General features: G+C 35.5%; 1 protein-coding gene across 1 annotated transcript; it reads right to left on the bottom strand.

Annotated features, from left to right (window-relative positions):
* Positions 1 to 2,216: 2,216 nt before the first annotated feature.
* On the bottom strand, positions 2,217 to 6,754 carry LOC127074252 ((S)-ureidoglycine aminohydrolase). The gene is made up of 13 exons (XM_051015554.1): positions 6,545 to 6,754; positions 6,344 to 6,472; positions 5,980 to 6,067; positions 5,813 to 5,889; positions 5,265 to 5,304; positions 5,072 to 5,138; positions 4,026 to 4,111; positions 3,688 to 3,769; positions 3,119 to 3,175; positions 2,977 to 3,015; positions 2,813 to 2,883; positions 2,632 to 2,685; positions 2,217 to 2,485 (listed from the first exon to the last, which is right to left on the bottom strand). Exons 1-13 carry the CDS (start codon positions 6,576 to 6,578, stop codon positions 2,416 to 2,418), a joined length of 894 nt encoding a protein of 297 aa, XP_050871511.1. The 5' UTR covers positions 6,579 to 6,754; the 3' UTR covers positions 2,217 to 2,415.
* Between the last annotated feature and the right edge of the window lie 5,738 nt (positions 6,755 to 12,492).

The following is a 12,492-nucleotide window of genomic DNA, read 5'->3' as shown; positions in this document are numbered from 1 at the left end:
TTTTTTTTTTAATTCTTTTGCAATGAAATATAGAGACAAGGACGACACTATTGCAGGAAGAGCTATCGATAGAGAGGCTGAGTCTTCTTAGATACAGGCTGGACAAGTGGTTTCAATCGATTCACACCAGAAACGGTTGGCTGAGCAGTGTCAGTTCCGCGCACCTCGTACCAAACAACGCCAATAGGTACGATCAGTTGGAGAGGTTGCTGAGGAGGTAGTTGAGAAAGTTGTTGGGGAGGCAGCTGGGGAGGTTGTTAGAGAGGTTGTTGGGTGGTTGTTGATGAGGTGGGTGTTGAGGTAATCCAGCCATATGTTGTTTTTGTTGATTCAATCTCATTTGATACTGTTGACACAGAGGTTACAGCTGACACAGAGGTTACAGCTCCTTTGATCGAGTCCTCTGTGCACACTGACGGAGGATTCCCTAGAGGACCCGTTGACCAATCGGTGCTTACTGAGTATGCAGACCATGTGGCGTTACGACTATGGCAAGGAAAGGTATATGTCTTTTATGTTTAAATTTAATTTTTTTATTATTGTGCCATGAAAGTTAACTGCGAATGTTTTTTATATTTGTTTGTCACAAGACCGTCCCACACTGATGGTGACTTCGTATGGGTCGAAGCTAAAGGACTTCCCGAAGATTCTGATGCCTAAGCAAGTCAGCCGGATTGTACGGAATTTCGAGCTACTTGATTTTGCCGACTGCTCTCTCACCGTGTTTGATGCGTCGCTACCTCACTGTATCACACTCTCGCATCATTCCATATGTTGAGGATATAGGTGATATTGGGTCTTCTAATGATAGGGTACTTGTTGATGACTTGCAGTCGCCGCCTCCTACAGTTTATGTTGATGACCAGCAGTATCTCCATATGTTTGCAGTTATTATGGATAATCTCATGGGTTTGGTGAACGCAGATGACGAGGTTTATACTAGATTAGCTCGAGTTACACACATAGCTCGTGGGGGATCTATTTAGACATCTTTTATATATTATATATCATTTGTATTATTTGTATATTACTCAGATATCTTCATCAAAAAAAATTATTAGATAATATTTTTTATCTTTCATTCAGTTACATCAACATAAACTAACATTTGATAAATGATTACATAACTTAAATATAACTTTAAAAAATGGTGATAAATAAGAAAACCTAGACACTACTAGATGATTATGGATGTTCCATCATCTTCATTATGTCGTCAACAAACCTTAAAATCTTAGCATTTAACTCGATTGTCCCCTTTGTTATCCTATAGCGAAATGATCTCCATATATCATTCATATCTTCATCCGTCTTCAATTCAACAAGGTTGTATTTCACCCTCCCGTCAGTATCAATCCAATTTTCACGAAACTCGATCTTTCTCACTTTTTTGTTTTCAATATTAGACAACAATTCATTCAACTTGGATGTTAGACCGGCGAGAGATGTGGTGTCATCTGAAAGCCGGAACGGGAGGTGAAACTCCGTTAAAATACACTTCTACCTTAATCAAAAATTGAGGAAGAGGCATTTCAAGAATTATTTGGAACAAACGGAATTTTGAAATTTCTGATATACCAAAATTTACAATACACTACTGAAAATTTTGTTAGGAAATTTCAAACGTAAATTTCATTCTAATTTCAATCAGGGACAGTTTTGGCACCAAAATTTTCAATTTTATTGAAATTTCCGATATCACTCAGTAAATTTCAAATTTCAAGAATTATTTGGAACAAATTTAATTTTGAAATTTCCGATATACTAAAATTTACAATACACTACTGAAAATTTTGATAATATCAAAAATTTCAAATTTCATTCACATTTCAATAAGGGACAGTTTTGGCAATATGAAAGTATGGGGTGTTAGGTTTAATTGAGAGATGTCAAATTAAATGCTCTTAGTTAATAACTTAATATTAAAAGCTGTATGGCTGAATAGATTAAAACTTGATCTTATCATAATTCTACTATTCTCATCCAAAGTTAATTTCGCCACTAAGTAATTGAACTTGACAATGTATATACTTCAAGTTTGAAAGACTTTGGTACTAAGTAGAACTAAAAAAGCTGTAAAAATATGCCTTCAACACTGAGAGAATTGATTCGTGATTTCCAAGATTTTTAGTGAACTCTTTGAAAACTCAACTTGGTGTTGAAAATCAAAGGTTCGGCCATAAAGACAATTTTGTAGAGCTTGTTCAACACAGAAATGAAATTGAAGTTACAAATGCTAAAACATTAAGAATCACATCCAGTGCATTAGAGCTAACATGCTACAACCTAACGACATGAGAGCTAACTAATAAATATATACAATAACATAACAAGCCTTCTTTTATTAAAATTTCAAATAAGGTGGTGGCTATAATATCATCTGTGTCATTTATCTAATGCCAATCAAAATCACAACTATAACGGGCTTCTGTTAACGTCTTTGTACAGAAGATATCGTGTTGGAGTTTTCCCTAGTGCAGCATACCTGTAGACAGCACCACATGTATTAGTTCATATGTTGCAAGATGATATGGAAGTAACATGTAATGTTATATAGTTAAGAGTGTGTTTTTATGCTCGGATTAAAGGAGACCGGAGGGGGAGTGAACAATATAGTTTTATGTATCTAACCATTGTGGGACGAATGGTGCCATCCAAATAACATCACCCGCCTGAACTGGGTACCTGTTCACATAAAAATCTCTCTTTCAATGTAGAAGTAATGTTTATTGGAAGCAAAGAACGTCGTTATCTTTTATTCCCTGCAAGGCCTAAGCCAACATTTTTGACAGGTGAGGTCTATAACTCTTACCAACTACCACCCAAACGATAAATGCCTTCGCCTTCCAATAGCAGCAATCCGTGTTGGTTATAATGGACCTCCTGCAAAAGCCACAATTTATAAATTTATAAAATGTCTTCAAACTTACAATTTGAACAAACTAAATGTTGTGTGGACACATATATGATTATTACCTTAACATTAAGAAATTCTCCAGGCTGAAAATCCATTATCTGCAGAAATGGGTGCAACAGTTAAATTTAGCTACGACTGACCAAAACTATGGTAATATTTAGATAAAGTTTGGACTTTGATACATGAGAGATTTAGGCTTACATGTATATTGAAGTCATATGCCAAAGATGATGGAAGTAGCTTTCGTAGTTCAAAAACCTGATAATGCATACAAAAAGGAATTAAAAGTGTGTAAAGTTTGCACATGCATAAGATTCGCAATCTAGCTTACCAACAACAGAGGGAAAGTGAGAGACTTAAACAAAACTCAGACTCGATTATTGAGTGTGTTCATCAAATATGGGGAATTCTAATGTATCACAAGTGTATAACCTGTGGCCTATCATACACTGACTTGTATCAATTATTAAACACGGACTGTCAAATTAACTTGAATAAGTAATCTAAATCGTCAAGTATGTCAGTGAGATATCCCCAGAAAAGCCAAACATTTACATGTTCCGTGTAATGAAATACAGATTCTCAGATTAATGATAGTGACCTGAGCCCAAAGAATGTAAGAACTGCTTCGAGCAATGACATTAACACTGATAACAGTAGCATTCACTTTTAAATAAACTATCATCATATATTGAAAAAATATAATGGTTGAACTTATACGAAAATTAAAAATAAAGCAAAATGCCAGCCAGTATATGGGAACATCATACCTCCCCAGGAGTTTCAAGGAGTGGCTGCTTATCCGTCGAATTAACTAGTGGCTCTGGGACATGATTTGCCAGCTGAGCATGCCTGACAGGATATTTAGATTACTCATGTGACTCTGCTGGCAATTTGAATGAATGGAAAAAAATATCCAATCCTTGAAAATTGTACAAACTTATATTGTGTGAGTGATTACTAAGAATCTTCAATACTATTGTTTACGAATCCATTTTCGATACTGTAATTATTTACACGATTTCTCATTGTGATGAATGACCAGGTCATGGGGATGATGATGCATTCATTTATAAATTGTAAAAGAGTGGAGGTACAAAATACAAACCTTCGTTCGAATATCACAATAATAGCAGGAGCGTCAGATTCAATTGAATGTTCAAAATTAGGAGGAAAGTAGGCATATGAATCCACCTGGAATCGAAAACATGGCATCCAAAATTCTTTTAGCCTCGAGAATCATCTAGTTTTTCAAGGATATGATATAACAGGCTAGTGGTGAGAAGGGGGAAATAATAAGAGCCAACAACAATTATCATAGCATGGCCATATTTCTCCACTACTTCAAATGCATTAACACCAGGCAAATAATCAGAAATAATAATAACAATATGTCATGCATTTTCCCTCAAACTAATGAATTAATATGATGCTTCTTCCACAAATATAAGTTTATACTATAAACAATAGTACGAGAATATATAATGGGGGTTGGAGACTTGAATACAAGCCTTAGAAGCATATGTCTAAGTAGAAGCAAGACAAAGTAATAGGAAATGCAATTTAAGGAAAAGACGTAGTATTTTTAGTTTGGAGGTGAAAGTTGAAGATCATGTCATGCCACAAAACATCATGAGTCCATAGTACAAAACGATAGAGAAATAGAAGGAGGTGTAAACCATTGAACTCAAGCTGGATGGTTGAAATGAAGAAGGGCTTCAGATGTTTTATGTGATAGAAAAATACCGCTCAGGCTGAAGAAAAAATTATAACATACAACAGTAAGACTGGCAATATTGTATAGGGAGGAGTGTTGGGCGGTAAAGAATCAACACAAGAATAAATAAGCGTAGCAGAAATAAGGATATTGTGTTGGATGTGTAGTAAGGCTAGACAAGATAGAATTAGAAATGACAACATTAGAGATAGTTGGGGTGGCACATAACGTAGAAATGGTGGTGGAAACTTGTCTTATGTGATTTGGATATGTAGAGAGAAGACCTATATATTCTATAGTAAGGAGAGTAGACAAAATGGAGAGTAGTCAAATCACTAAAGTCAGAGAAAGATCTACCGAAATAATTATTATGAACTCAAAAATTGTATATGACTGACAGAAAAACTTCATTTGCATAACAATCATAAACTTCTCACCTTTAGTACATGGCTCACACTATGAGCACCGGTGACTGTGACAGCACCGTGGAGCACAAAGATGAATCTACATATAACAATCTTGTAAATATATCAAACATGCGTGAGCTAGAAACAATGTCAAATGTTTTAGAGCGTCATGGAAATGGAATTGAGAGCACAGTAGAATTCAGAAAGTGAAAAGATTCGCAACCTCTCTACATCATGCAAAGGTAGTCCTGATCTTGAATTTTCTGCAAAATGACAAAGCACAAATCAGAAGCATATCAGCCAAACCAGTTGCAGTGACAAACTTTAAGTTGTACAGTAAATTAAAAGTCTCATGAAATGTCAATGCGGCGAGTTAAGGAACAGTATGAAGGTGTGCTTGGAGAATATAATGGCACCTGTACGCCGATACCATTGTGGTGCCTAAAAAGAGAAGCAAATAAATATTGCCAAACAATAAAAATAGAACAAAAATACAAAGAAAAGATGTTACCATACAGGGAAATGGTTACAAGACAATGGTTACATATCCCATATGTTTCAAATATTCAAGGAAGGAAATAAGCATCATAAATTTTATGCATCATTGTATATTATATATGAGCAGAAAATGACATGGTAGCAAATATACAGGTCTGGAATAACTTATTGCCCCTTACTGAAGCAGGGTTTCATTTGATTTATGAGAATACGGCCCATATCTAGGCAACTAAGTAAATATAATAGATTCTGTATAGTGAAACATGATCAAACCTTTCAACTTTGCTAGGTACATTACAAAGTGTGAGCCCATTTCAGGTGAAATTACATATGACCCCAATGTATTGATCCTGTCAAAGACAATAAAGTTACCACGCATAGGGGAGGAGGATTAAATATCCTATATCTTAATCAATACAGATGATGAAATATAAGAGTACCATTCAGGCAATGGGCCATAAACATGACTTTCTGGTGATATCAAAGCATGATCTCTCTTATAAACACTGCGTGTAAATCCAGGCAAATCTGACAAACAAAACCACATTAAGTCGTTTCAATACAGTTTAACCAAATTATGTTTCAGAAAATAAATCAGGACTCAACAGTAATAACAAATATCAGAACTCAAGCGAGAATCCAAATAATAAAATGCTCATGTAACGAAATAACTAACCACTACTAGTTATTGTTTAATTCTCGCTTTAGTAACCATTTCATTCATATATATAAAACATAGTAGCAGTAAAAACCGTTATATAAAGTATGAAAATACAATCTGTGAAACAAACACGTTGTAGTTACTTTGAAGGTCGAGAGGAGATAGAGTGGATTCGTAAACTTTGGAATAAAGAGGCTTTGATTTTGATTCCGTGTTAAGCGCAGAAGGTGCAGAGCAAAACCCTTGTTCGGCCGATGAATACCTGAACACGCCTGAGAAAACAAAAACAATGAAAGGAAATAAAAGTGTGAAAGGGAGAGGGAAGGTGGAGAAGAAGATGGTACCTGAAATGAGGAAAAGGAGAAAGATAGTCGGCATTTTGAAATTGAGGTGCTGTTAGACGGACATTGGAGAGTGATGACTACTGAAAAGCTTTACAAAAATAGTCGGGATGAGTCAAAGTTATATAAACCAATCAAATTCTTTTGTTTAGTTACTTACATAATCCTCCTCCTCTTCCTATTTTCTTCGTTTAGAAAAAAATTGTTAACTAATATTTGGAGATGTCTATTACTCAATACTTATTTCATATTTTTTACTAATCAATATAATATACAGAATTAGAAATTGTTTAGGTTGAATTGGATGTGTGTAGCATTTCTTATCATTACAATATATATAATAATATTTTGACAAACAAAGTCGTGAGATCAAATGTTTTAAGATCATTCGCCTCTATGATTGCGGTGATCATGGGTTGTCATTCCCTATTAAGACACCTCCAAACTTTATTAGTAGCAATATCATTGGAAATAGGCTTACCTAGAGAATTCAACCGATTTATAAGATGTGTGGACCTCTTTTGCATATCGGCGATGGTTTCACCATGCTTCATGTGAAATAGTTCAAACTCTTGATTCAAGGTATTGATCATAGCTTGTTTGACCTTATTAGTTCCCTCATGGGCAACTTCTAATGCGTCCCACACTGCTTTGGCGATTTCACAATGGGAAACACGATAATATTCATCAACATCGAGTGCGGATATAAGAATCTTTTATGTCTTCCAATCATGTGACCATAATTTCTTATCATTATCATTCCATTGATCTTTCGATTTTGGTACGACGACGCCTTCACCATTGGTCATTGTAATTTGGTTAGGATAATTGATGATGTCTCATACACCCTTATCAACCGAGTTGACATGGATACACATACAAGTTTTTCAATAGTCATAATTTTCATTAGTAAAAAAATATGCTATATTTTATGCCCCTTTAGGTTCGGTGACAATTTTCTAATAAGCAAATATTGAAGCATAATATTAATTGGAACTCATGATGCTACTTGTTAGACGATGACTTTGATCTAGGGGGGTGAAAAGATCACAAGTTAAAAAATTTAACAAAAAAATGTTTTGAAATTTTATGGTGCGTGGAAGTAACCCAGATCGAATCGTCTAACCGAACCTCTGCCCAAAAGCTCATACATGCGTAATTGTAGTCAAGGTATGATAATGAACACAAATTAAATCAACAATCTATCAACCACTATCAATTGAATACAATGTTTGAAGTAGCAATTACTCTCAATGATAAATCACACAAAAATATTATTGAGACAAATTATCGAACACCTTGTGTGCAATTGATTTTGTTTGGAAATTTGTACGGTTTTGTTGATTTTAAAATCTAATCACAATCTAAAGGATTGTGGTCAACTCAGCAAAACCTCTTTCAAAAGGTTTATAAAAAATTCTATCCAAACGTATTAATTGCATAATCGATGAATTCAACAATTTTCAAACAAAAAATAAGAGGGAGAGAGAGAGAGAGAGAGAGAGAGAGAGAGAGAGAGAGAGAGAGAGAGAGAGAGAGTACAATGATTTGTTTAGGAAGTTCTCTAATCGACCTCGTTATGGGTATGTCTGCCCTCAATTCGAACTCGAATTGAGATGATGAAATTAACCTTACTTTGTAAAAGTATGTATGCAAGAGAAACATAGCAATCAAATCCTACAAACACTAAGTTTGATGTTGATTATGACATTTTATATTCCCTTTATCAAAGCTTGATCAAGTAACCCAACAATGCCAATTTGATCCACTGTCCCACACTACTCCTTTGCAAGAACCTTATGTTGTTCAAAGCCTTCATTCGATCAGATCTAAATTGTGAATTATTGTAGCCCAAGATTTATCAATATGATCCATCGTCTTATGTTACTCCTTTGCAAGAACCTCCTGTTCTTCAAAGCCTTCAGTCGATCGGATCCAAATTAGGTCATCTTGTCCAAAACCTTCAAATCCCAAATTGATCTTGAAGGAAAACCTCAGCTCGACTTTCTTATTTAAAACCCTCAAGGATCTTAACCCAATTTACAATCCGACAACCTAAATTGGACGTTATCAACTCTAATCCTATATGGCACACTCAATCAAATAATGATTATGTGTAGTTTGTTTGTGTGTATGCATATAATGTAGGTTGAAGATGATGAAAACTCTTTGAAATCCTGGTTTTGTGTAGGTTTACTCTAGAACCTTACTAGAAATGATACATGTATGAAGTGTTTATATGCATGCATGTTTGGAGGCAAAAGAAATGCAAAAGATTTGAAAAAATTATGAATTTTTGGAAAAATATGTTGCACATGTCGACTTATGTAAGTCATGTGTCGACCTGTTCGATGCATGTGTCGACCTGTATAGGTCATGTGTCATGCGTCAGCCTGTAGAGGTGACACATCAAATAGAAGCTACATACTTTTAAAATGGAGTACTTTAGCCGACTGAAAATCAGATGTGTCGACATATAGGAAATTTTTTCTTCTATGTCGACCTAAAGCATGTATGTGTCGACACATAGATTGTTTTACCCATAAAAACTTATTTTTTATACATGAAACCTTTTCCAACTTATTTTCAAGTGTTTTTATGCTTCCTAATTCTAAGATGCACATTAAGAATCAAAAGATATCGTCCAATATACATAAACGGTAAAGTATCATAGTTTTGTCATCATGCAAAATACATCTAACAGAAAGTTGACTCATAGTTGATCGAATTTCATTCATCTCGTAATTCATTTATATCACTATTTAACATGTAGAACTTGGTTTGTTGCCCTAGATTCTTCAAAGCAATGATTTGTTCTCTATTAACTTATATTGCAAAACATCAAATTTATTGTGAAATTAGATCATCTCCATCGATATCATCATAATAATCTTCATCATTGATTAAAATAATTAGGGGTGGCAAAACAGGCTCGGCCCGCGGGGAATGCCCGTTTTTCCTGCACTTTTGTGCGGGGCGGGCCAAGGATTTAGGCCCTCACCCTCAAATGTGTCCGCCCCACCCCGCCCCGTTTTTTTCGCGGGCTTTTGCGGGCACGTGTATTTACATATATTTTTGCATTTTTAGGCTTAAAGAGTGCAGTGCCCGCGGGCTTTCCCCGCCCGCCCTCAATTTTTTGCGGGGCGGGTCTAAGTTTTAGGCCCGCATCCTCAACTATGACCGCCCCATTTTTTTGTGGACTTTTGCGGGGCGAGCCTAAACGGGACGGGCATTCCCGTTTGCCACCCCTAAAAATAATGATGATGATAACGATGATGATGACCTCGAACTAGTCAACATATTGATGCTTTGGAAAATAAATTAGGAATGAAATGTTTCTTTGAAGAATTTGGAACATTAAATCAAGTACTACATATTAAGAAGCAAAAGATGAATTACGGTATGAATGCAATTTGAAAAATAGTGGTTCGTTTAAATTGTTTTTCAAGAATAATTTAATTTTTTTAATTATTATCTTCTACATCAATTTTAATGTTTGTATATGTTTATTGAGGTGTAAGGAAAAACAAGCAATTTACATATTTTATAATAAACTCAGGTACTTTTTGTAGCGGGGTATTCGTTACCATTAGAGATATTGACTAAATCCAAGGTAAATCATACAAGTCGAGTCGCCACCGCACTTCTATTTATCCAAAGGAATGGTTAGAAAGCGAACAAAAACCTAAAAGTTTTATCAAATCAAAAACTAGTAAAAGAGAGTCAGAGATCTGGGTAAGGGGGTTGGTTATGCAATGGGAAGGTGTTAGGCACCCAAAACATCCTAGGTACTCCTAGGGAGCCCTTTTCATACTTGTTGTAAAGGTTGTTGTTTTGTGAAAAAATTGTTTGTGCAAACATGATTGAAGAGATGAGAAGAGAATGTACAAGTTTATTTACATTTTGTGTTTGGATGGATAAACCCATTGCCTACGTACCATCTTGCACAAGCTTGTATAATGAGTTTCAACATGTTATGCATAATCATGCCTAAAACTTCTCCTCTTCGAAAATGCCATTTGCCAAATCCAAACATGAGCATATGAGTAATGGTTGGAAAGGTTTTGATGTAAGGAATAATTGTTATGTTGGGCAAAAATCCATTTGGAGTTTGAAAATTAGTGAATTTTGAGTTTAAAGTGTAAGGTGCAAAACATGCAAAGGCAAAGTTTCCAAATTTGGACAATGTTCAAGTCCTTCTGTTTTAATGATGCAAGCCCCAAGTGAAAAAACCTCCAACATAAACGTTGTATATCTCTTCAAGAAAATCAAAATGGACTTAAATTTTGCATCATTTGGATTTTTTATGAAAGAGCTATGAGCATTTGAAGTTGGACTTTTTTGCCTTTCAATGCATTTGATCCAAAGTGACCTATAATGTATTGTATTATCACATGTATTTCCTTTGAGATTTTGAAATTTTGTTCAACATAACATTTTAAGTATACATCTTAAGTTTTCCAGTTCACTTTATCCCACCTCAAAATCATAAAAAATGAATGAGTTATGTTCTTGGGAAGTTGACCTAAAATTAGGGTTTCAGTCAAAATGACCTATAATGTTTTGGAATGGTAGATGACCTTCCAAGATTCAAATCAATTTTTGATGAACATGAAAGTTGTTCATGTTGTCCTTAAGAACATTTTTTCTTTTGGGATCATCTCCATTTGACCAAAACATAAAAAGTTAGGTCTCAGTGTATTTCAAAATAGTCAAATGAATTGACTGATCAACTTCTCAAGTCCATGACTCATATCTTGATGAATTAATGATTGAGGGCACACAAATAAGTTCAAATATGCATGAAATGATGAATTAAAGAACTTCCCTTGATTGTATTTGACCATGGGCTGAGGTTGCTTCAAGAGCAAGGCATTGTGGATGATCAGATGAACTAGGGTTTCCTTGGGAGTCAAGCCTCAAACCCTTTGACTTGCTTTGATCAAAATGATGAATTGAGATGATAGGGAGGCATATTTGATGGATGAGAGCTTTGGGAACCATTACCATGCTTGCTATCATCTTCACTTGGCCATATCTCTACACAAAGGATCTCCTTAAAGCTCTTGACCTTGTGATTGCTCAAGCTACAAACAAGAAATGTTAATGACATACTTTTGTGCTTTTGGTTAGTAAACAAAAATGAGAAAAGAAATGATATACAATTCAAGCATGCTTGGTGATCTCAAACCACTCACAAGAGGTCCCACCCAAAGGTAAAGGAAACCAAGATGCTTATGATCCTTGAGGCAATGCAAATGCAATGTTATGATGCCATGAGGGATATTAGGGACAAAATTAGGGTCTTACAGATGCCTCTATTTAAGGTCATTCTAGCCGGAGAAGTGAAGGTTAAAATCTTCGTCTCGACTAGGCAGAATGGGCTTAAATAATAACAAAGAGACGAATTTTGGTCCCTAAGAGACCTTATGATGTGAATGTATGTATGCAAACGGTAATACTCTGTGGGAGGATGAGTCCACAAAGGAAAAGGCTAGAAGGAATCTGATGATTCCTATGAATAAATCACTTTACGGGGCAGAGACTCTACCGGGGAGTAAAGAGGTAAAAATGGGTGAGCAGATCACGACTTGAAACTTGTTGAGAGGCACGAAGGAAATCCAGTGATACTCATCAATGGAAAGACTCGAGCTGACTCAAAGATGCACGTATTGGGGAATATGCCAATACAGCAAAAATTATCCATAACGGATACTTCTGATGAAAATCCGGACTCATATGGGGAAAATCCATTACGGGACTCCACTGGGGATGTCCAAAGAGGACTCAGCTGAGGAAACAATAGAATGAGGCATTACCGGTTACTGGGTAATAAGCTCAAAGAGACATGTGATCGAAACACCAGTATAAGGGTGAAAGAAAACATGCTCCGGGAGAATGAATATCTAAGACCGGTATAAGGGTGAGAGATATCAAACATCCGAAAGTCA

The sequence above is a fragment of the Lathyrus oleraceus genome, chromosome 4 (genome assembly GCF_024323335.1).
Source record: "Lathyrus oleraceus cultivar Zhongwan6 chromosome 4, CAAS_Psat_ZW6_1.0, whole genome shotgun sequence".
In the NCBI taxonomy this organism is placed as follows: Eukaryota; Viridiplantae; Streptophyta; class Magnoliopsida; order Fabales; family Fabaceae; genus Lathyrus; species Lathyrus oleraceus.
The sequence above is the reverse complement of the archived record's forward strand: the minus strand, read 5'-3'. Positions and strand labels throughout refer to the sequence as shown.

Coding starts and splice junctions, on each gene's coding strand:
- LOC127074252 (XM_051015554.1), bottom strand. CDS start 6,578: ATGCCGACTATCTTTCTCCTTTTCCTCATTTCAG. Junction 5,139..5,264: donor CCTTTGCATGATGTAGAGAG/GTTGCGAATCTT, acceptor TGTTATATGTAG/ATTCATCTTTGTGCTCCACG. Junction 3,770..4,025: donor ATTGTGATATTCGAACGAAG/GTTTGTATTTTG, acceptor ATATCCTGTCAG/GCATGCTCAGCTGGCAAATC.